Genomic DNA, 25,519 nt, shown 5'->3' on the forward strand with positions numbered 1-25,519 from the left:
AGCCTTCAATGAAAAGGGAAGATTAATTATACCCTTATGTAATCTATGTAAAGAGTGAACAAAGACACACTGATGCAATGGAAGAAAGGGGAAATTGATAGTAGTAAATAAAAATCAGAAGATAGGAATGTAGAAAACCGATAGGGGGACACAAAAAGACACACACAGAAGAAACATGGCCAGCAGAGTTAAAGGCAACAAGAAGGCATTTTTAAAGTATATTAGGAACAAAAAGAATCAAATAATACTCTTGGTCCATTACTAAATAGAAATGTCAATAATAACACAGAACAAAAGCAGAAGAGTTAAATATTGGTTTTATATTTAGGGAAAACCAGATTATGTATGCCTATAAAGTGATAATGAAACTTCATTGCAATAGCCAATAAAACGACGTTAAACAGAAAGGAAGATAAAACAGAATCTGTTAAAATTAGACATTTTTTAAATCTGCAGGTGTGAATTCTTATATCCAAGAATTTTGAAAGAGCTGGCTACTGAGCTCATTGGACCATTAATGTTGATTTTCAGTGCGTCTTAGAACATAAGAACCAAAGGTCCATCTAGCCCAGTATCCTGACTTCTGGCAATACAGGCAGTCCCCAGGTTACGTACAAGATAGGGACTGTAGGTTTGTTCTTAAGTTTAATTTGTATGTAAGTCGGAACTGGTACATATTGTAGGGGAAACTCTAGCCAAACATTTCTCCAGAGCTCAGTTTTATTCTCCCACACCTCACTTCCCTCAGTCCTTTATTCTCAAGCTGAGGTGTCTGCTGAGAAAAGCTGCTCCAGTCTCCCTGGTCTGCTGGGGGGGGGGGGGGGTGGCGCTAGCTTCGCGTCTCCCTGGTCTGCTGGGGGGGGGGGGGCGCTAGCTTCGCGTCTCCCTGGTCTGCTGGGGGGAGGGGGGTGGCGCTAGCTTCGCGTCTCCCTGGTCTGCTGGGGGCAGGGGGGTGGCGCTAGCTTCGCGTCTTCCTGGTCTGCTGGGGGGAAGCAGCTACTGCGGGGTTGCCTCACCCCGTTTGTAAGTAGGGATCCGATGTAAGTCGGATCCATGTAACCCGGGGACTGCCTGTACTAATGCCAGGTGCTCCAAAGGGAAAAACAGAGCAGGTAATCATCCGATTCATCCTATGGCCTCCATTCCCAGCTTCTAGCAAACAAAAGCTAGGGACATCATTCCTGCCCATTCTGGCTAACAGCCATTGATGAATTCATCTAGCTCTTTTTTGAACCCTGTTATTGTCTGGGACTTCACAACATCCCCTGGCAAGGAGTTCCACAGGTTGTCTGGGAACAGCGGGAAAGTTCAGTTGGATGGCTGTGGAAGTGGGGTGGCAAATGGGGACTCATGAAGTGGGGCTGTTTGTCGGGGTGCTATGCCACCCCCATGGAGACGGGCAGCCAGCGCCGAGAGCGGGCCGGGCCCCGGTATCCCCCGTCACTGGCGCCGCCGGGGACTGGGGGAGGGGCGGCGATCTTGCCCCGGGCCCCCCTCCCCCTCCATTGGTTCAGTCCAGGCTCCCGAATGGTTCGGTCCGGGCGCCCCGTCCTGACCTGGCTTCGCCGCCGTCACGTTGTTTTTTCCGGCTCCCTGCCGCGCGCCGGCGGAAATGACGTTTTGGGGGACGCCAGGACTTCCGGTGCGCAAACTGTAGCAGCCCGGCAGGAGCGCCCCGCGGGGAAGGCTCCCCCCGGTTCCTCCCCTCGGCGGCTCCGGCCCCGGTAAGTCGCGGGGAGTCGGGCCCGGGCCGGGCCCTCCGGGGCTGTGCAGCGGCTCCTGCCCCGGCCCGGCCTGCCGTGGGGGGGTCCTGGGGGGGGGGGGCTCCTCGCGGGGAGACCGCTGGCCTGGCTGGCTGAGGCGCGCTGGCCCGGCCCGGCCGCTGAACCGCAGTGGTGCTGGGAGGCGCGCGCCCGCTGCCTCCCCACAGGGGCTCAGTGCGGTCCGCGGGTGCCCCCGGTAGCTCGCAGCGCTGCTGAGTGTGGCAGCAGGTCGGAAAGGTCCCTTTACTGCGAGATCCATGTCTGCCCTGCACATGCGGCGCTGTAAAGCCAGCCGGCGTGCTGGAGGGAAATCCCCTCGTTCCCAAAGTGCAGGGCAATGCAGCACTTTAAAGACTAACGAGATGGTTTATTAGGTGATGAGCTTTCGTGGGCCAGACCCACTTCCTCAGATCAGATAGTGGAAGAAAGTAGTCACAACCGTATATACCAAAGGATACAATTTAAAAAAATGAACACACATGGGATGTCATGCTCCTGGCCCCATACTGTCTGCTTGATGTGTTTGCGTTCGTGACGGGTTCAGAATCTTCAAAACACAAGTCTTAAGAACAAAAGTTGGAGGTCCTTGAGATTGTGTAGAAAATCTAGTACCAATGAACTGATGTCAGGCTGTCTTTAAGTTGAAATGGCTTTGAGGTGTGAATTTCTGCATCTATTTTAGCAGCAGGTTATCCCTGAAATCTCTACCATTATGTTAAAGGGCCACTGTCAGATCACTCAGACATATTATTGTGTGCTTGATTTGTATATGCTGCTACTGCAGCAGTTGTGAATGCAAATTAGGGAAGTTGCAGAGCCAAATGTCTCAAAAGGCAGAAATATCACCGTTCCTAAAAGCTTTTTATTCTCCCCATAGTGGGGGACAACTCTTTAGTTATTACATAAGGCCCTTATTTTACTGCCCAAACCTTCCACTGCACCTGTGCAGGAGCTTGTCTTTCTCCACGGGATGAGCATGACTCCTCGAGGTAGGACTGAAGTCTTTCCTAACTAGTAATGTCTGTGTGTCCTGAGTGATCTCTGCGATTTGCTGGCATAAACTTTAGATTGCTGAGGCCTTTTTATGGGTGAAAACTAAAGACTACCCTCGGGTGGCTCTAGTTTCCCCAAGACTAGAATATCTTTGCATAGAACCAGGCTCTATGCAAGAATTACTGGGTGTGTTTTTAAGGCCTGTGTTGTAGGGGATCAGATTATCATATTGGTCACTTCTGGCCTTAATCTGCGACTAAGTGTTTCTCAGAGGCTCAAAGCAAATGAGAGAAAGTGTATAATATAAATATAAATTAAAAATTTGCTTTGGATTTGGCAGAAGTAGAACTCAGCACTGGTTATGAAATATAGTATTGAGGAATCTTTGTTTGGAGAGCCCACAGCGAAAACTCGACATTCGCTGCACAGACCTAAGACATGCTTACCAAATACATCAGCCTTTCCAGATATTTTCCTTAGAAACTCAATTGTCTCCTTTCCTTCATTTTTGAATGTTTCCCTTGGGGGAAGACTGAGAACTGTTCTGTACCTACGGGGTTTCATGTGCCATTAGAAGACACTGCTCTAGAATCTGTTATATAGAGGATTTCTCAGTGGTGTAACCTAATTACTTGGATTTGGTGACTTCATCTGGCAGAAAAGGTGCATTTTTGTCCGTGGCAACTTGACTGATTTAATTTGTTTTATTGGTATTTCTTTAGTGCTCATCTGTATAGCATCGATATTGTGGTATGGGAACATCACTCATTGAAGACTGTTACTCAGAGTTCCACTCAATTTGGCAAAATAAAAATGTACCACTAATTAAATGTCCTCTCCATAGTGCTGATCCTCCACTCCTTTGGAGTTAGAGGAAGCTGAATAGTATAGAAAACGTAGACGTGACACACGTTGCAGATAGTCATGAAAAAATGAGGTATGTTATGGGTATAGAGAACAGAATTCAGCAGACTAATGTGATTAGCTTCCAACTAAAAATGTAAGCAAGTAGTCGACTACTTGACTAGCTGTTTCTCTCTCCCCCACCCCCCCCACTTGCTGCCTCTATAAGAGCCGGTGCTGGGGGGAGCTGGCTTAAAAGCCAGTTCCCCCGCAGTGCTGTCTCCACAGGGGGACAGGAGAAGCAGAGGTGCTGGGGAGGACCAGGTGCGAGCTCTTACTACATTTAAAAGACATAGCTGCAGCAGGGTTAGCTCCCAGGGTCAGGAGCTAACCCTATTGGGGCTCTGTAATTTCCCCCCCATTGACGAAATTCAATTAACTACTTGATTAGCTGATTAAATGCAATTTAATATCCTTACTTCCAGTCCTCAACCTCTCTTCTTGGAGGAGGTATAAATCTGCTGAAATCACTGCTGTGCCTCAGATAAATTATACATTGTCTACGACTAACTAGGAGTGTTAAAATGTGGGTTGTTTTTTTGTGCAAACATGTATCTGCTGAAATTTTCGGGGAATACATGTTTATGGGGGGGGGGGGCAGATTTCCAATTTCCTGCCCCCGCTGCCTCTGTATCCCCCCTGATACAGGAGGGGAGGCAGTCAGCTCAGCAGGAACTGGTAAATGTGGGGAGCTGGTTTCAAAGACGGGTCCCTGCATGTACTAGCTCCTGCCTGCCTCCTCTTCCCTGTGCTGCTGCCTCTGATTGAGTCAGCAGTGTGGGGAGGGGTAGGCGGCTCCTCAGAAGCCAGCTCCCTGCGTGTATCAGCTCCCACCTCTGATACAGTGGCAGCAGTATCAGGAGAGGGGCCATCGGCTTGGCGGAAGCTGGTGTGTACTGGCACCCACCTGTCCACCCTCCCCCATGGGACCTGGCTTTTTAAATGGGCTCCCCACATGCGCTGCCTCCTGTCCCCCCCACCTCCCGCTGCCTCTGATACAGAAGAGGCAGGAGGTGGAGGGGAAAGGCTGTGTGTAACCAAGAGGATTAACTGATGGAGCCCAGGCTCATCGGTTAACCATGTTCTTGGCTTCACAGTCACATCCTTACTAGGGAGTGACTTAGAGTACCTAAAAAATGTGTGTTAAATCAGAAAACCAATGGAGTGGAGGAAAATAAAGTGTTACGTTAACAACATAAACAAAATATCACATACGTGCAAGGGGCCCAATTAATACTTCCTGTAGGAAATGTAATTTTTAACTTTTCAATTTTTTTGTATGTAAAACTCAGTCATATCCGTGTATTCCAGCTCTTATAAATGTAATATAGACCCTCTTGAGACCAAATTGGTATGGTTAGATCTTTGCTTGTGATTGTTCGGTTACAGAGAAACCCATAACTCAAGGATTATCAGCTTGTGTTGTCTGATGATCCCTTTATAACTAATACATGGTGGTCATTATATTGCTGATAGGAGTAGAAGTTGTGCAGGACAGGAACTGAGATCAAATTGACTACTTTGCCAACTTCAGTGACAATGTTAAGCATAATTTGTTGATTCCTTCAGAGCCACCAGTCCTTTCCTGTACAGTTTTAGTAGCTAAATATTAATTTCTATTGAGAATGTCACGAAAATGGACTAACTTCTGTATTTTTTCTGTCTCTGGGTATAAGGCCCGTGCCAAGCGAAAGCCCAGGCATGTCTGCTAGATTCCAGTTAAGGGAACATACTGAGGTGCTCCCGCCCTTCTGAGCCACTGCTTTCTGTGCAGCTCAGAGCTCTAGGATTCTCTGCCCACCCTCCTTCTGCCCTGCCAGTTAAATTCTGTGCTCTAGACTAGAGGCTGCATGGGCTGAGTGTGGTCTCCCGGGTTCTCCTCTTAGCTGCTGTGATCTTGGAAAAGCTGTTTCCCATAATCTCCTTTTCAATATTGGGCTATCCTACCTCACATGAAGGGTATAAAAATAGTTGAAGTATTTTGAAGATGTGAAGTATTAGATATTATCTAGTTACATCCCTGCTAGGGATGTAAAATCCCCTTTAATTGGTTAACTGGTTAAAGGGGATGCAGGCAGGACAGCCTCTCCATCTGCGCCCTGCCCACAGCGGCTGGCCCGAACAGCTCCTTCCTGCAGGATACCTGCGCCCATTGCAGACAGGGGCTGCTCCAGACAACCAGAGCTGCCCCTGTCTATGGTGGGTCTGCCGTGGGGCTGGAGCAGCCCCCTGCTGTGGCAGGCAGGGAGCTGCTCCAGCCTAGGGATGTTAAATTTCAAGTAACTGACTAATCGAATAGTCAATGCAATCTGACTCGACTATTCGATTAGTCGATAGGGCGCCTCCACCTTTGAAGTGTAGCAATAGCCCTAGGGCTGTAGCTACACTTCAAAGGCAAAAGCGCTGCGGGGAGCACGGGGCCATGGCAGCAGTCCCCCACTGGTCCCATGTCCCCCACGGGGTTTCAAAGCAGCAGCTCCACATGGAGCCTGGGATCAGCTGGGGACTCCCCCACTGACCCTGGGCTCTGTGCGGTGCTGCTGCTTTGAAATGTTGCCAGGAGCCTGGTGTCAGGCGCCTTGTAGCATTTCAAAATGGCAGCACCCTGTGGAGCCCGGGGTCTGGCCCCAGGCTCCACACAGCACTGCCGCTTTGAAGTATCCCCTCCCCCCCTTCCTACCTCTTTCTGATAGAGGCAGCTGGGGCAGGGAAGCAACTAGTCGACTCGACTATCTGATAAGCATTTGCTTATCGGATAATCGATTAGTTGTTCACATCCCTACCCCATCCCCCACCGCTTAACAGCTAACCGGAATCGGTAAGCATCACCCATTGGGATGATACTTAGCAGTGAACCAGTGGACCTTTCACGTTCCTAATTGCTGCCCAGCCTGTGTGGTGGGGGTGACACGGTGATTTCCCTGATGGCAAGCTGTCCGTAAGTCCTGGCAGGAGCACTAGGAAGCAGTGCAGTAAGCCCTCCCCACTGGAGGTTGAGAATTGCACTAGTGAGCTGTGCTCAAGTTTTTCGGGTGCAGGCGCCAGAGCTGATCTCTAGTCAGGGGCCTGTGTCATTACATGTTGCTCTTGAACTCAGCATCAGATCAGTGCTTTTATTTTGTCTTCTGCGTGGCACCGAAATATCCTGCTGCCCTGTCTTAGGTGCACAAATAAACGTGTTTTTCCTCCTACCACAGGAGACAGAAGTCAGATGCATTCAGAGGCGTGAGAAAGTGTTGCAGAGAGAAGCTGCGCTTGCTTTCATGGTCTGCCGTTTGGCAGGGCAGTAAGATGTCCGTGGACATGAACAGCCAGGGCTCTGACAGCAATGAAGAGGATTATGACCCTAACTGTGAGGAGGAGGAAGAGGAGGAGGATCCTGGGGATATGGAGGATTATTATATTGGGGTAGCTAATGACGTGGAGCAGCAGGGAGCTGATGCCTTTGATCCAGAAGAATATCAGTTTACCTGCCTAACTTACAAGGAGTCGGAGAGCACCTTGAATGAGCACGTGGCCAGCTTGGCCTCCACATTAAAGGTGAGCAAATGTTCCTGCATTCAGAGAGATGTGTTTGCAAGTAAGAGTGTACGCCTGAAAAGGCAAATGTTGCTCTTACCATCTGACACTGAAGCTGTAAGTGATCACTGCTTGACGGGATGGTGTGTAAGATGAGGAGCCCTGAGCTGACTCAGGATTTCACAGACTACTGCATACTGGCTCTGGGGGTTGAGCACGAAAAGCTATTTACAGAACTTTTTAATTTGTATGGACTTCCAGAGCTCAACTTCTTTCATTAATATCACTGGAGAGTTCTAAAACAATACATGGGGAGGGGAAGAGAGGCAGGTTTGAAAAAACACATTGCAGACCCGGTACAAATAGGTGCACTTGTGTGTGTGCAGTAAATGACTGGCTGGCAAGAGACAGGCAGCGTGAAGAGCATGAAGTCCAACACACATACCCTGCTCATTTCTGAGAGTGCGCAATCACAGACTTTCAGAAAGACAGCTCAGCTCTCCTGGGCCAACCCTCTCATTGCATTGTCAGGCAATTAGATGAAGGGTGGGGAGCTTGTCCACTGTTATACTAATGACTAATTCCTAATTGGAGACAATTCCCACTTCTGTAATTCAGCCCCTTGACACTAAGTGCTCCAAAGAGCCTGTATTATCCCTTTTGTGCAGCTGGTCAGACGTTACAGGCCAGCATCCAGGCATGTTTTTTGGTACTGCCAAAGTGTTTCCTTCCTGTCATGGAGGTGCTTCTAGAGGTGAGCTGAGAATTCAGTCTCTAAGATGCTTTCAGACCGTGGCACTTCAGTGGAAGCTGTTAACAGATCTGCCACGCACTGCGGGTTGTGGTGGTGTCGTGTTGTGATGTGGACCCTTGGCCATGGAGAGAAACAATTACACTGCACAAAAGTTGTCTGATGTTGTCTAGGGATGTCAGCATGTCGACAGCTACACAATTCACAGATAAGCCTGGGCTTATTGGTTAATCCTGTCTACGACACGCATTCCCCCCCCCCGTTGCTGCCCCGAAGGCAGCGGGGGAGGGAAGGAGGAGGCAGGCGTTGGTGTCTGTGAGGAGCCAGCTTAAAAGGCGGCTCCCCATGAGCACTGGATACTGTGGAGCTGCCTGCAGTTGATAGAAAGGCAGCTGCTCGGGGGGGGAGGGGGGGGGGGAGGCAGACAGGAGCCAATATGTTTGGGAAGCTCTCTGCTTATGTGGCTCCACGGACCCACTTTTCCCCCTTCCCTCCCACTGCATCCTTCAGAAACAATGGGGGTGGGGCAGACAGGAGCCGCTGCTAGGGGGAACCATCTTAAAATCCAGTTCCCCCCAATGCAGGCTCCATGGTGCTGCCTGTCCCCTCCTGTGGGGTGGCAGGTGGAGTGTGAGGCTCCCGGGAGTAAGGCTGGGAGTACACTGGCTGCCAGCCCTGCCCCCAGGGATTATCCAATAGTTGTGTAACAGCTAAAACGTAATGTGGTTACACAACTATTCAGTTACACATTTTCTAACTAGGGGTGTGACTAACTAGTCGACACACTGCTTGACTAGTTGATCCCCCCTTGCTGCTTCTATCAGAGAGAGGCAGCAAGGGGAGGAAGAGAAGAGGGCGCTTCAAAGTGGCAGTGCTGTGGGGAGCTGGAGGCAGCTGGGGACTCCCCCAGTGACCCTGGGCTCCATGCAGCGCTGCTGCTTTGGAATGCTGCGGGGAGCCCGGGACCAGCGAGGGACTGCCTGGGTTCCCGCAGGCTTTCACCTGTGTAGTGTAGCAACAGCCCTGGGGAGGCGCCCTTATCGATTAATTGATGCAAATTACATCGACTATTTCATTAGCCAATTAATCTAAATTTAACATTCCTATATCTAACGTCCCTAATGTTGTAGTAGGAGTCTAGCATAGTCACTAATGTGCCACCCACACCTTCAGCTGATCTTGCTGTCCGGGGCGGCTACTTAAACCATCTACAGCTTCACAGACAGTGCTGTTCCACTGTGCCCTACCATAGCTAACTGGCCCTTGCTCACATTGTTCTTTAAAATCGGACTCGTGGCCTTTAAGGCCAGGAGGGATCATCTGGATTCTAGCCTGACCAGCTGCTAGTTGCAGGCCACAGGACCTCATGCGCTCCCTCCTGTATATGCTGTAATCCCTCAGTTAGCAAAGTCCTCAAATCTTACGGAAAAAGCTGTCATTTACTCTAGTGCAAACCATCAAGTGACCAACGTCCCGCACTGCATGGTAAGCCCAAAACCCAGGCTCTCTGCTAATTTGACCCTTTTCACCTCAAGTATAGCAATCGGTTAGTCCCTGAGCAAGATCCACCAGTCAGATACCGGGGAAAAAATTATCCACCGTGATTGAGCCTTCCCTATTTAATATCCCATCGTCGGCTGCTGGAAATATTTGCTGCTAGCAGTGGCAGATGAGCCTATGACACTAGGCAATCTCATCATGTCATCCCCTCTATGCACTTATCACGTTCAGTCTTGATGCCAGTTGGGGGTTTGCCCCGCTCTGCCCTGGGAAGGCTGCTCAGAGCTTCACGCCTGCTGGTTAGAAACCCTTCTCTGATTTCAAGTCTCGACTCGTCAATATAACCAGTTCTGAATCTATTTGTCCTTGTGCCCCCGTTAGCTCTTAATGTAAATAATTCCCTCTTCTGTGTCCCTCTGATGTGTTTTGATGGGGAAATAGAACTGGTCTCTCTAGCCTTTGCTAGGGCAGGATAAACAAACCAATCCCCGCAAGTCTTCTCTCTTCCACTAATCATCCTCAGAGCCCCTCCCAGCACCACTGCCAGTGGTATTGACACTGTCTTCCTGTCCATTCTTCTACCATCTGGTGTTCCTTTCTCTGTTGACATTGGCTTCGGGTTTTTTCCCCTCTTGCTCATTATTAGAATTGGCCTTGGCGATTACGTGAGCATCTCTCAACTATCTGCCCTGAATTCCATGTGTAAATGTCTCCTATGGTTCAACATCCCAAAGCCTGCCTTATACAGGTTGGACCTCCCTGGTACAGCATCCTCTGGACCTGACCAGTCCCAAGTAAGGGAACTTGCTGGACCAGGAGAGATCCCCTGTCACCGGCTCCTCAGCCCACGGCCCCTCAGTGCTCCCAGCTCCGTTTTCCACCACAGCCAGTCCCTCCACCCCCACCTCTGGCCCTGGCTGGGCTGCTATGGACTCTGGCTCCCCCCACTGCTGCAGGCTTCCGGAGGTTCTGGTCCTGGTTCCCTCTGCCGGCCCTCCTGTCACTAGTCCCCTGGGGCTCTCCGGTCCTGCTGGACCAGAGTGCCGTTGTGGGGAGGTGCGGTGGGTAGAATCATTTCCTAAGCCGTCTGTTGATCACAGTAATCTCGTGTCACATCTGCTCTCCTCCTCTAGAGATAGGTAGAATCCCACTGAAGATCAGCCGAGACACCATTTCTTTAAGCATCTTCACAGCCTACGTAGACTTCCTTGATGTGTTCCGGCAGGAGTCTAGAATTGTCATTTGTTCCCACAGGAAGGGCAGTTGGTGGAATCTTTCACATGCCCATTGTTATCCTCTTCTGATCCACATCTTGGACCCTAGCTCCCAGCAGCACACCCTTCTGTTCTTTCGAATGAGCTCTGGTGTGACAGGCCCATCTGCTCCTCTTAGAGGGTTTCCAGTCATGCAGACCTGCCTCTGTGGTGTTGGTACGATTCTCCAGCTTTCCGCCTCCTGTTCTTGTCTTCTGTGTCGCTTGCAATTTTCTGAGAGTCGTCATCACCTGTCCTCCTGGGTCTTTGAACTCAATTGTTTCTTCCCCTCTTCCTGCAGGGCTAGCCGCTCTTCTCTTCTGTGATCTCCCATCTTCTGTTACTTTCTCCCCACTTCATTTTCTAACTCAGTGAACCTGTTCCTCACTTCTTTCTCCTACGCTAGCTCATCTGTTCTTCACCCTTGTTCTCCTTATTACGTTCTTCCATGGGCTACTTCCTTCGTCCAGCCGTCTACGCTCACAGTGGCCTTGTCCAACATGCATCTGCAAGTCTTCAGTTTTCCCTCCAGCCTCTTGGCTCCTTCCCTCCATCATTCACTCAAGCCCCCTTCTAAACTCAGCAGGGTGGATTTGCTTTAAATCACTAGTCTGGAAGTCTTGATTTAATCATGGTTTTCTTTGTAAAAGTGCGTTCTTGTTGGTCACTGTACCTTAATACATATTCTTCACAGCCCAGAGACAGATGCCGTTTTCATTGTTAGAAGGTACACACTGTACACTTTTAAACAGTGATGTGTTTTGCAAACCTTGCAGATTAGCTTTACAGCTATTTTAGAAAATGAATGATTGGTTATTTCATTTAGCAAAGGTCACTGAAGCAGATATGTGATGTCACAGGGTGGTGAACTATCTCCAGTTCAACAGGTTAATCATTAATATTTGGAGGGTTTTCTTGCCATGCTGTATTAGGAGGAGAACATCACTAGACAGACACTGAAATTGTTGTATTTAACTAGGTATTTAGGTTTTTTTCTTCAACAGCAAACATAATATTTTAACAAAAGGAGCAAATGCATTTTTTAATTTAAACATTTGAGTTTTTTAAAATTTGGTTTCTTTTTGTTAATTGTTTTAACTAATAGTTAATTTGTTTTTTTTAAATTGCATTTAAGTCGACTGTCAGCTAGGTCAACATGAGAAATGTAAAATATTGCTTTCTGCAGCTCACTCGGTTTTTCTTCACCTTCATTTTCTTGTTTGTTCATAATCTGGAAAATAAAAACAAGCTTTCTTGCTTTTTCAGGCCCCAGATAATCTCCCCTTTACAGTGAATTAGTCCAACGGAAGAAAATATTCTTTCTACATCGGCAGAAGAAGCTACTGCTGTTAAGTGAGATGATCACTTCAGCTGTCTCTGACTGGAAGTGCTTCAGTAACTTCCACCAGTTCACTGGTGTGTCTTTCTTTAAAAACCTAATCAGCGGACATCTTGAATGGTTTACCCTTAGCTGTGAAGTTGGTTCTAGTTGGCATTATAGAGGGATGATTGCTGGATACCCATGTCATAGCCAATACCTCTTCAGTAGTTAAGGTCTGACTGTGGTACCCAGTTTTGAGAATTTTGTCAAGAAAATGAGCTGGAGATGGTGCTTGTCCCATTCTTTTGTTTAATGCTTATAATTTAACTCTCTCATTGCATATTTCTCGTTTTAAAATCTCACTCAGTTCCTGCTATTTCCCTGCATTTTGTTCAAGGCTACAGACATAGGCTTCTGGATACTCAGCATGTGTTTAACACGTCTCTTAAGCCCAGTGTTGAGAACTTTGGCTGTGGCAGTGCCATTTATGTTTTCGTGGTTTTGTTCAGAAACTGTCATCAGATACGCCATGTCTTGGTACAGTGCTCAAAACGGTCCCCTACTGAGTTCCATCGCACGTTTTGTGGGAGCGTTAGCGTGGCTCCTCCCACTTTTTTCAGAGCAACTGCTGCAAAGTGGTTGTTATGGAAATATTTTGCAATTTCAACAACATTAGCCTTTATTTCTGGAACACTGAAGTCTTTGGCTAGGAGGTGCATCAATTGAGCACTGCAACCATATGTTGTTAGCTTGGAACTCTCTCCTGAATTTCTTCTCATTTTGGATACATTTGCATCATTGTCTGTGACCAAGCTGCGTACTAGACAGCTGCATTTTTTCCACAGTTGGTTATAGATTTTACTGCTACTTGTAAGCATTCTGCCAGGTGTGCATTTCCGGAGCTATCAGTTCTTCCAGTATGGAAGGCATTCTCCTTCTCTTGTAACACCAGCACATACAACAGGATCATTGGACATTGCTCCATCACAAACTTCTCTCTGGCTGTCTCTGGATGGAGGTTTTTTTCCTTTTTGCTACAGGTGATAAACTGTGGCTATGTGACATGCGTGATGTGACTGACAGCCTGTCATGGGCAGATCACTCTGAAACTGTAGAAAATGACGGTGATCTCGAAGGTGGATAGTGTTCAGAATCCTGCATGTTGAGGATGGATTCTCCTAAGCAAAATAAGTCAATGCAGTTACTTAACTATTATTACCATACTGCTCATTTAGTATCGTTCGTTGTCTTTACTGACTCCCAGTATTACTTTAAAGATGAAACTGTAAAAGAAAGATCTGCCTATTTCAGCTGTTTATCACAACTACATCAAAATGATAGTACCTTAGAGCAGTGGTCCCCAACCTTTTGGGGCTGCTGGGTGCCTGGGGGTGGGGGCCGCATATGCACCGGGCGCCTGGGGCGCAAGAATAGCTTGGGCCGGCCCTGGTCATATACCTGAAGATCCTGTATGTTCCGACATGCTCCTTTCATCCTCTTCAACACAGCTTCCTCTTCAGAAGCAACACTTCTGGTGATGCTTCCTTTGGGCAGCCAGGCCTTGCATTTCTTTGTTGCACTATTTGCATTTTGCACACATGCCTGTCTTACCCAATAGCCTGCTGCTATTGTAGGTTTTCTCTTCTAGTGAGAGAATGGTACGCTAGATCATCACTGAAGGCTGCACTCAGATCTTTGAGCTATACTGTATCTTAATTGAAACTTTGGCTTTTTCCTCAAATAGCATTTTATAAAAAAAAAAATCTGGTTTAAATAAAATCCTTTTTTTTAATATATATATTTTTATAGAATTTGTATCCACCCTGAAACTCAGCCATCATTTTTGCTGCATCTCCAAACCTTGGATCTTCTCTTCCATCAGATCTCTCACAAACTAAGCACGTTTACGTACACTGTCCAAAATAACGTACATCCTACATCTGCCACATCCAGTCATCCACCTTGCCTGTCTTCTTCAGGTCACTCCCGCTGCTGCTTCTGCAGCTGTTGTAGCATTCCCTCTAAACTCCTGGCAAGGATGGCAGGAGGAGGGAACAAATCACCCACACTCTCCCCTAAGCTGCTCTTCCAAACTCCCACTCAAATTCCCGTTTTCAGCTCTGTGCTGCTGGGTAGCCAGCTGCCTTTATCTCCTGATCATACCATGCAATTAAATTAGGTTCAAAATACAGCTGTGTGTGTTGGGAACGAGGTTGGGAGAATCCTGCGCCAGGCCATTGCTTTCCGTAGAATTCTGGGGTCCCCAAAATCCCAAGCAGGTGGGTACGTGTAGAGTGAGGCGTGTCCATCAGGAAGCAGTGTTCCCTCATGCGCACAGTGACTTTGGTTCTGTGCCCCAGTGTGGCGGGGACGTGTCCTGTAACAGAAGGCCTGCTGCACGTGGACGGTGTGTGGGAGGGGCGTCAGGGCTGGGGCAGAGGGCTGGGGTGCAGGATAGCGAGGGCTCCCACTGAAGGCACAGGCGCTAGGGAGGGTAGAGGGTTGGGGTATGAGGTGACGGCTGTGGCTGGAAGTGTGGGCTCTGAGGGTGGACTGAGGATGAAGGGTTTGGGCCGTAGGCTGCCCTGGGGAGAGCAGACTACCCCCAGCCCTCTCACTGCAGCAGTTGGGAGCCAGATGAGAGGCGCCTCTCCCCAACCATGGCAACTGCAGCCGGCGTGGCCAGGGCGGGGGCTGAGGAAGGCTGACAGAACATTGAACTGGTTAACGGACGGAAGTGGGATCTGGACTTGGCACTGCTCCGGCCCGGCTGGGACAGACCCCGGCCTGCAGGGCTCCCAGCTCCTGCCCTGGGGCTGAGACTACCTGCAGAGCACCAGGCTCCAAAGGAAAGCAGGCCCTGTGTGCACTGGTCCCCAGAGGAGCTGGGGCAGCCCCGTGACTGCAGCAGGCAGGGAGCTGCTCCAGGCCCCACAGGTGACCGTAAACTAGAACCGGGAAGCAGCACCCCTTTAGGGCGATGCTTACCAGCTAATCTTTCGCAGCCCTCGTCCTCTCGCTTACAGCAGACCCTGTTATTTCTTAATGAGAATTCGGTTCAGTTGTGGAGTGACTGCTGTAGTCACAGCTTTCTTTTGACAGGTCTCACGCTTGTCCAGTCAGCGTCCGGTCGTGGATGTCTGTGTTCTCTGCGCAGTGTACGGGGTAGCCTACCCTGTAGAAACCTCCTGGAATGCCGCCTCCTTCCTTTCCAAGTCAGGTGGCCCCTTCTGTGTCAGGGGTTCTCTGATATGTAAGAGCAGGTTGGACAGACACCTGTCAGGGATGATCTAGACCGTGCTTGGTCCTGCCGTGAGGGCAGGGACTGGACTGGATGACTCTCACAGTCCCTGCCAGTTCTATGATTCCTGTACCCCAAGCCCCTCATCCCCAAAGCCTGCACCCCCAGCCAGAAGCCTTGCACCTTGACTCTGTCCCATCCCTGAGCCCCTCAAACTCAGCCCCACCCTAGAGCCAGTGACCCCAGCCTGCACCTCACATTCTTGCACGTCAACCCTGTGCCCAGCCCTGCAGCCCCTCGCACACTCAACGGCGTGAAGTTTCTGTGCACCAGTGTGAAGGTGATGTGGTTTGCATCACATCCACATGGGTACAAGTGAGAAAATTCATTCTGCTTGAGTGGGGAAATGAGGGAACACTGGTTCTGTGCTAGGAGGACTAACTGTTTCCTTTTCCTTCTTACCACAGCCTCTGCCCCCATGTGCAGCTCGCCACTTCACTGAGCGGTGTCTGGCTGCTCATGCACCAGTCCTGGGGCTTAGTGTGCACTAGTGTGAAGAAGGATTCGCTTCAGTCCCGGAGGTCATGGGTTCCGGGACTTGACTGGACTGTTTGGTTTCAGCTGTCAGGGCACATGGCTGGAGCCCAAGCAGCAACTGTGTGCTCCTGCCCTCGGGGTGGGGTGGGGCTCAGACTGTCAGTCCCTACCCATGGGGCTCCAGCTGTCATTCCCTCCCCTGCTTCCCCTCCCCCACGCTCCCTATTTTTAGTAAGACACAGACAGGTCACGGCTTCCATGAATTTTTGTTTATTGCCCATGATCGGTCTGTGGTTTTTACTAAAAATAGCCGTGACACAGTCTTAACCTTAATTGTGCTCTGGCCCCCACCTCCTCCCTCTCGAGTCCCACCCCTTCTAGGCCTCCGCAGCGGAAGGAACAGTCAGGTTTTGAGTTTCTCACACTTGGCTCCATGAAGTTGCATCAGTTGGAAGAGAGGGGTTCCTTGGGTACAGCTGTGTGTGTAGCTTGTTCCTCACTCGTGATGTTGCTTATCTTGTATTGAGGGGCATGGTTAAAGGGGGACCCTTCTTTAAAGCTTCACATGGAAAATTAATGGCCTGCAAGTTCTGAGGGAAATACTGGCAGGGTCGGCATGTTTTACTGCAGATTTCTTTTGGCCTTGACACGGAGTGAAAACATGAACTGCATGTAATAGTTTGGGAAACTTTTTTCTTACGGATTGTTCCCAGCTCAGGCCGCTGACAAGGGGAACTTTCCCTGCAGTACATGGCGACGGGCAAACCTCTGTGTGTACGAGGGGTCTCTGGGAATAATGCCTCCTGAGTCTTCTTTCCTTTCTTTTCTAGGTGTCTCCCGCAGTTGCTAAGCTTCTATTAGTTAATTTCCACTGGCAAGTCTCGGAGATTTTGGAAAGGTAAGTGTCACTAACTTGTATCTAGTCTGCTTTCACTCACTACTCTGCATGCATAAACTAGGGGTGTGATAGTCTAGTCGAAGAACTGAGGAGCAAAAGCTTATAGGCTAACGCTATAGACTTCACACATTCCCCCTCCCCCCACTTGCCAGTACATTTTTTCCACAGTCTGGCCAGCCGCCTGGCTTAGTCCTGGTTTGAAACAGGTCCAGGACCTGCCCCCGCTGTGGCTGTGCATTTAAAGTGTATTAGGAGCCAAGTGGGCAGGCAGCCCGGCTCAGTTCAGGCTCACACCGGGTCCGGGAGCTTAGACCCCTCCTAGACAGGGGCTGCAGCCTCTGTATGAGAGGTCGCAGCACGGGGCGACAGGCGGCTGGTCCATGAGGGGAGCTGGTTTTTCAACTGGCTCCCCTCATGGGCCAGCTCCTGCCTGGCACCCTGCATGGAGTGGCAGGAGGCTCCTCAGGAGTGAGCTGGAGCGCACCGGCTGCCGGCCCCGCCCGCAGGGGCTATAGAATAGTCGAGAAAGCGCTAAGAATTCGTGAGGTTACTCGACTATTTAACACCCCTCGTATGAACGTGCCAGGCTGCTTCCCACTGATACTGCGCCAGAGAAGGGTTGGCCCTCAGAGAGCCGGCCTACTGTACCCCGGAGTGGAGAGGATCAAGTTAATTCCCCTAGCTGACCAGCGGGAGATGTGTGTTTGCCCTGGAGGGCCCCGGTCTCTTGAAGGGATTGTTAAGCCCCGCAAATGCATTTTGCTGTAAATCTGAAGCTGGCTATCGAGAGAGCTGCAGCAGCAGTTGCTTCTAAGAAAGGGAAAATGTCCTTTAAAGTCTCCCGTGTCCTTAACTCTCTTTCTAATGAGGGTTTCCCCGAGAAGAATCTGGCCCTGGCCTGGCGCTGGCTCCCAAGGCAGGCACGCTCTCGGGTGAAAGCTTTTGTCCTTCTGGACACTGTTGGTGATTTTTCACTTGGCCGGGCATCTGAGGAGCACTGAGAGGGTATAGAGCCGGGGGATGCCGGCTCATGCTCAAGTAGCACATAAGAACGGCCAGGCTGGGTCCTGTCTGCCCTCAGTGGCCAATGCCCGGTGCCCCAGAGGGAGGGATCAGAACAGGGAATCCTCCCGTGACCCCTCCCCTGTCGCCCACCTCCAGACAAACTAAGGCCAGGGACACCATTCCTACCCAGCCTGGCTAACAGCCATTGAAGGACCTGTGAGCCTGTCTAGCTCTTCTATGCGCCCTGCTAAAGTCCTGGTCTTCGCAACGTTGACCAGCACAGCACCGACCAGTTCTTACACCACATCGACAAGCTGCAAAGGCAGAGTGAATTCTGTCCAGAAGCACATGTCCAGCACCTCTCCTCCTCTCCTTCAGCACTGACGGCTGGCCCAGAAACAGTGACCGTGAATGTGCCCCACGGGTCCCTGTTAGCAATGCCCCCTTCCTGAGAGTGGGGCAGTTCCGTTTCCTGAGGGCCCTGGTTCAGGTCTCTGTGTGGGGCACGCTGCGTGAGCGGGCAGGCTTCCCAGGGACGTAGCTGCTCCCCAGCCTGTTCCCAAGTTCTGGACAGTGGGACTTCTGCATGGGAGCCAGTGCTCTCGCAGTGTGGGGTCAGATCCGGAACAGGAGCAAACTGGGGAGGGGCTTTATTTTGAACATGGCAGCATTCGATTGTTTCTCGGTGGCTCTGCTCCTCGATCGAACGCCCAACTTCCCTTTTCTTCCCTTGGTCGCGCTGGATATAAATTCAGTGGAAGCCCCTAATTAAAATCACTGCAGTTGTGGACAAGAAAGGGGGGCTGCCTATGCCAGCATGAATAGAAATGACTTGGATTTAATTCAGTGTCGTTCATATCCATGGTGAAAACCTTCCGACATGTTGGAAACGCCAAAGAGCAAAACATGGCTACTTCTGATGCTGCTTATTTCTTATTTGGTGAACGGTGGGGGGGTCCTTTCTGATATGATTGCATAAATACTTAGCTAGATAATGTATTGGAATCAAAATGAGATCAAACTGGAGTGCAAAATGCCAACAGCCCTTGTTGAAAAGGGATTTAGATTAAGAAAATCTTGTTGGTCTATTCAAGGGATCGGCAACCTATGGCCCTTAAGCCAAATATGGATCACTAGGGAGCCAGCTTCCTCCGCAGCCAGGAGCCAGTGCTGGCACTACAGCCTTATGGCCCCCCACAAGATTGGAATGCCAGCTCTGGCTTCCTGCAGGGGTGCAGCGGTGGGCAGGGGAAGAAAGCCCCGAGCCTCCCAGCTGGATCCAGCATTTTCCTTCCTTCTGCTGGGGGGACCAGCCTCGCAGGGACGCCCTTCCTGGAGGCTTCCCCTTTGCTCCCATTGGCCAGAATCCTGCGAATGGGAGCAGTGGGAGGCCGTGTTATGTGGTGCCTGTGACATGGCGCAAAAGCAAGCAAGTGCCCCCCCCAACCCCTCGTGTCCAGACCCCACACTCCCACCCCCCTCACGTTTTCTCCTTCTGCTGAGACCCCACTCTTGTCCTCTCCTCCCTGGCCAGACACCCTGCCCCCAGCCTGCTCCTGCATCTTCACCCCCTCCTGCACCCCATCCCCTTCACTGGCAGCCCTGTCCCACACACTCATCCCCTCATTTTTGGCCCCATCCCAGAGCCTAGGAGGGACCTAAAAAATCCACTAATCTGGAATCCCAAAAGAGTAAATCTGTCCTGAGTCTTTGAACTCAGTCCTCCCTGCCCCTCCCCTCCCCATGGGGCTGGAGCAGCAGGGGAGTGAGGTGTTTCAGTTGGGGGGCCACATCAGTGAGGGTGGGGCAGGGTTTGGAGGGTTTTTCTCTTTTGCTTCTCACTAGTGTGCTGGTCCCCAACTGATTTTTTTTTTTATGGGTCAGTGGCCCCCAACCTAAAAAAGGTTCCCCACCCCCACCATAAATAAAGACAATGTTGAAACCTTTGTGTTGGACAGAATATTTTACTTCATTTAAAAATGAAGCCTGGCCGACAAGCCCCCCCGGCTGCAGCATCATAACACTCCTGCACACCCCAACCCTGAGCCCATCATATACCCGAACCCCCTGCCCTAAGGCCTTCATATCCCTAGACTCCTGCACGCCTGCATACCCCAGCCTTGTGCCCTGTGTCCATCACACACCCAGACCCCCTGCCCTGAGCCCATCGTGTACCCCCACATCCCAAACCCCCTCCCATAAGATTGACAGAAGACAGCATGAAACTGGATTTGACCCGTGTTATGATGTAAACTTCAAAGAAATGTGCAAAAAGATGCAGCAGCAGAAGTGCCATAAATAAAGTCTGTGAGTACAATGTTTCATTTATGCTATTATTAATCATCATGTCCAGGGCTTGACAAACTGCGGCGAGAGCTACTCGCCAGTCCCACACTGTGCATGCACCAGACCAGCACTGCGCACGTGTGCAGCGCCGGTGAATGGGGTGCACGGAGCGACCGGCTGGAGTAGAAACAGCGGTTTGTCGAGCCCTGATTATGTCAGTTATCAATAATATTCATGCAAATGGGCATTCTTACATGGCTCTTTGTTGACCACTTGTTCTGAATTTTGATGTAGTTTGGCTCTTTGGTTTGAAAAGGTTGCTGACCTCTGGTCTATCTTGTCTAAGAATATAAGAGAAATCTAGTTCAAATTTGGATTAAACATCAGGTTGGACTGATTTAAGCCAATCAAGAAACCTTCATTTAAATAATCGATTTTTAATCTAATTTTGCATGTGTGCATTTGATATTTTCCTATACAGTTGATTCTTACTTGTTGGTAACAATTAAAATGTGATGATTTTCAACTAAATACAACTTCCGTGCTAATTTGTGCTGCTTTTTGCTAACCAAGAGAATACATTGGTAACTTTAAAATTGGATATTTTTCTCAAAGATCTGCTCTAAGAATTAGTTTTGGGAAGTTCTATGAGCTATGTAATACAGGACGTCACACGAGATACCCACCTTTGCCCCTTTTGGTCTTTGAATCTATGAATCTGAGATTTATTAAAGCAATTTTACAGCTTCTTCCTTAGTCAGATCCTTAATTTTGCATATTTATTATGTGAATAATGCATTTCTCATATAAGCTAATCTTTTACTTTTGATTTGTGTCAAGCTCTGTTTGGACGGAAATTCAAAATGAGTTAAATAAAATTACCTAAAATTATGCTGGATTCATAAGAAAAAAGTTGTTCAAAACAAGGCTTTGCATTTACAACCGATTTATTTAACAAAGGAAGTAATATTTCGAATGAGTTAATTGAACTGATTGTTTCTGGCCACCATTTCCTTCAGGGTTTTACAGTTAGTAAACCTCACCGTCTTGTATCTAGCTTTTTAGTCAGATTTGAACGGGAAAGCAAACTTTTCCTTCTTTTCAAGTGGCAATTTAGTTTCTTAACTTTGAATCAACGTCACTAACTGAGCTCTGTTGGATAAATGGAGATGAAGAAAATATTTTCTCTACACCAACAGGAGGCACTGCTGTCAAAAGCTGATTGAGTGCTGAAAATGTGGTTCCAAGATGCTTAGCCAGTGGCTCTACAAATGTAATAGTTTGATTTCCTTTACCATTTCTGCAACAAGCATATACTGATTAATATTTAAAAAATTTGAATTATTTTCTGTGTAATAGGAATTACATGGGCCTTTACCTAATTTAATTTTAAAGAATACTATTTAATGTACATTTTAAAAACTGACAGATAAACCCAGTTTTTATTAAAACTATTTTTGTCCACCCTGTTATGCATAGTTCCTATTTTATCAGCAGTGCTAGTTACTTCCACAAAAAGAGGGTTTTATTAGCACGATCCATTTTGTTGCATCAAGGGCCTCCCTGAAGAATGGCTTAGACTCTTCTTGTTCAGGTATCCCGTGTGACTCCATTCCAGAAGCTACTCTTCGTTGGTGGCAAAATGGTTCTTGTAAAATCAAAAAGCATTTTGGTGCAAGAGTTTAATTCTTTCTTTAACTTTTCCAGGCACAAGTCCAATTCTGCCCAGTTGCTAGTGGAAGCAGGAGTTCAGCTCACCTCATCCAAACATGTAGGTATCTGGGGTAGCAGTCAGGATTCACCGTTGTGGTGTCCTGACAGGTCTCCTGCTCCACCAATGGTGGCGTCCGTTCAGCTGTGCGATGTGTGCTCCTCCTGTGTGTTGTGTTCACTTTGTGCAAGTAGTCAACACAGCAGACTCCGAGAGAGCGCCCCCCCCCCCAGAACCACAAAATCAGATAAGGATCAAAGGGTGCCTGGCCAGGTTTATTGTCAAATGAAGTACTGTAATAGATGTCAGTAGAGTCTACTGAACCTCTACAAATTTAATTTTAACTACATGAAAATGAGGTTAGTTAAACAGCAATTAAAAGGTACAGGGACAAAAGTAAAATCCCAGCAAGATTCATGGAAACTTTTCAAAGACACCATAATAGAGGCCCAATTTAAATGTATACCCCAATTAAAAAAACATAGTAAGAGAACCAAAAAAGTGCCACCATGGCTTGGCTTAACAACCAGGTAAAAGAAGCAGTGAGAGAGAAAAAAACATATTTGAAAAAGTGGAAGTCAAATCCTAAAATAGAAAGGAGCATAAACTCTGTCAAATTAAGTGTAAAAATATAATAAGAAAAGCCAAGGAGTTTGAAGAACAGCCAGCCAAAAACTCAAAAAGTAACAGTAAAATGTTATTTAAGTCCATCAGAAGCAGGAAGCCTGCTAAACAACCAGTGGGGCCCTTGGACCATCGAGATGCTAAAAGAGCACTCAAAAGATGATAGTCATTGCGGAGAAGCTGAATTAATTCTTTACTTCAGTCTTCACGGCTGAGGATATTGGGGAGATTCCCAAACCTGAGCCATTCTTTTCAGATGACACATCTGAGGAATTGCTGTATGCTGAGGTATCATTCAAGGAGGTTTTGGAACAAATTGATAAACGTAACAGTAACAGGTCACCAGGCCCAGATGTCATTCACCCACGAATTCTGAAAACTCCCGTGTGAAATTGCGGAACTATTAATTGTGGTTTGTAACCTATCCTTTAAATCAGCTTCCGTAGCTAATGACTGGAAGATAGCTAACATGACACCAATATTTAAAAAGGGCTCTAGAGGTGATCCTGGCAATTACAGACTGGTAAGTCTAACGTCAGTACCGGGCAAATCAGTTGAAACTATAATGAAGGATAAAATTGTCAGACACGTGGGTGAACATAATTTGTTGGGGGAAAGTCAACATAGTTTCTGTAAAGGGAAATCATGCCTTACTAATCTGCGAGAGTTCTTTGAGGGGGTCAACAAACATGGACACGGGGGATCCAGTGGTTATAGCGTACTGAGATTTCCAGAAAGCCTTGGACAAGGTCCCTCACCAAGGTCTCTTAAGTCAAGTAAGTTATCATGGGATAAGAGGGAAGGTCCTTTCATGGATGGATAACTGGTTAAAAGACAGGAAACAAAAGGCAGGAATAAATGAAAAGTTTTTCGAGTGGAGAGAGGTAACTAATGGGGTCCCCCAAGGGTCTGTCCTGAGACCCATCCTATTCAATTTATTTATAAATGATCTAGAGAAAGGGGTAAGCAGTGAGGTGGCAAAATTTGCAGGTGATACCAAACTGCTCCAGAGAGTTAAGACCAAAGCAGACTGTGAAGAGCTTCAAAAAGATCTCACCAAACTAAATGATTGGGCAACAAAATGGCAAATTAAATTTAATGTTGATAAATGCAAAGTAATGCGCTTTGGAGAAAAAATAATCCCAACTATTCATACAAAATGATGGGGACTGATTTAGCTACAACTACTCAAGAGAGATCTTGGAGTCATGGCTAGTTCTCGGAGGAGGGATAGCTCAGTGGTTTGAGCATTGGCCTGCTAAACCCAGGGTTGTGAGTTCAATCCTTGAAGGGGCCATTTAGGGATCTGGGGCAAAAGTTTTTTGTCAGGGAGGGTACTTGGTCCTGCTGTGAAGGCAGGGGCTGGACTTGATGACCTTTCAAGGTCCCTTCCAGTTCTAGGAGATAGGCATCTCCATTTTTTATTATTATTATTATTTATTATTATTACTATTATTCTCTGAAAACATCCATTCAGTGTGCAGTGGTAGTGAAAAAAGCAAATGGAATGTTAGGAATCATTTAAAAAGGGATAGAAAATAAGACAGAAAATATCTTATTGCCTCTATAAATTCATGGAACGCCCACATCTTGAACACTGTGTACAGATGTGGTCTCCTCATCTCAAAAAACATATCTTGTCCTTGGGAAAGGTTCAGAAAAGGGCAACAAAGTGATGAGGGGTTGGAATGGGTCCCATATGAAGAGAGATTAAAAAAGCTTGGACTTTTCAGCTTAGAAAAGAGGAGACTAAGGGTGCGTCTACACAGGACCCTAAACTCAAAATAAAATACGCAATTTACGCTACACAATCTGTGTATCTTATTTAGAAACTATTTTGAAACAGCTTATTTTGAAATTTGGTGCATCTACGCAGTGCTAAATTTTGAAATAATGCGCTATTTCAAGCCAGCCCTTATCCCTCCTGCAATGAGGTTTACCACGATGGCAAAATAGCGCGCCTGTTGTTTAAAAAATATTTTGAAATAACAGGCGGTTTGTGTAGACACGGGGTAGCTAATTCAGGGTGCCTGTGGTATCCCAAAATAGCTGTGCCATGTAGATGTACCCTAAGGGGGGGGTATGATAGAGCTCTATAAAATCATGGCTGGTGTGGAAAAAGTGAATAAGGAAAAGTTATATACTCATTCCCACAATAGAAGAACTAGGGTTCACCAAATGAAACAAATAAGCAGCAGGTATAAAACAAACAAGGAAGTTTTTCTTCACACAGTGCACAGTCAACTTGTGGAACTCCTTGCCGGAGGATGTGATGAAGGCTAGGACTTTAACAGGGTTCAAACAAGAGCTAGATAGCCATTGATGGACCTAACCTCCATCAGTCTATTAGCCAGGATGGGTAGGAATGGTGTCCCTAGCCTCTGTTTGTCTGGAAGTGGGTGACGGGAGGGATCATGTGATGTTTACCCTTTGGGGCACGTGGCATTGGCCACTGTCAGCAGACAGGACACTGGGCGAGATGGGCCTTTGGTCTGACCCAGTCTGGCTGCTCTTCTGTTCTTACATATGTACCCCTGGCCCAACAATGGACCAGCTGAGTCATTGACATGGAATGAGAGACTGCCACCTAGGCCGGACAAAGACAGCCCCTCCGAGACACCACTTTCTATACTCTGCAAACAAGTTACATATCACTCCTGAAGTGTCAGGTTGCCACCCTCTGATAGTCCTAGATACCACCCATCACTGCACTCCTGCTCGTTCAGTTAGAACATCTCTGTCCCTCATGCTGTCACTTTTGACCCTTTCCTGAGCCTGGGTCTGTATCTGTGGGGAGTGTGTGGGTACCAAGGTCCTTTTTAACGGGGTGGTGTTAGCACCCTTCTAGAATGTGCTTTCAGCTTAGACCCGGTACCAGTTACTGTTCTGCAGCAGTATCTAGTTCCAGCTGGTGTTTTACATTCAGCCCTGTTCATGCTGCCAAGTTCCATAAACAGGGGCCTGCCTCTTGCTCACAGCTTAGCTTTGCTGAATGGTCAGGACTTTGGTAATATAGTTAGCTAGGCCTCAGGCCTCAAACCAGGCCTGTACTACAGGCCCTCATCTTTCTGCGTCCGACTCCCTCATTCTGTGCCGCCCCATTCTAGGGTCACTTCTCCCACTGGTTGGCCTGCCTCTCAGAAACGCTTTTGCAGCTGTAGTGTCTTAAACCTGAGCCCAACCCATTTTACAGTGAGACGCAGCCAGGATGTCT

At 48.2% G+C, this 25,519-nt stretch overlaps 1 protein-coding gene across 1 annotated transcript in view; it reads left to right on the top strand.

Annotated features, from left to right (window-relative positions):
* The first annotated feature begins 1,576 nt into the window (after positions 1-1,576).
* The window catches only part of ARIH2 (ariadne RBR E3 ubiquitin protein ligase 2), a 49,947-nt gene continuing 26,004 nt past the window's right edge, over positions 1,577-25,519 (top strand). The window contains exons 1-4 of the mRNA XM_075938397.2: positions 1,577-1,724; positions 6,857-7,199; positions 16,612-16,679; positions 21,678-21,741. Of these exons, the coding sequence (XP_075794512.2) occupies positions 6,951-7,199; positions 16,612-16,679; positions 21,678-21,741 (381 nt within the window). The 5' untranslated portion in view covers positions 1,577-1,724; positions 6,857-6,950. The remainder of the gene's footprint in view (positions 1,725-6,856; positions 7,200-16,611; positions 16,680-21,677; positions 21,742-25,519) is intronic.

Source organism: Pelodiscus sinensis, chromosome 11, assembly GCF_052426305.1.
Source record: "Pelodiscus sinensis isolate ZL-2025 chromosome 11, ASM5242630v1, whole genome shotgun sequence".
NCBI lineage: Eukaryota > Metazoa > Chordata > Testudines > Trionychidae > Pelodiscus > Pelodiscus sinensis.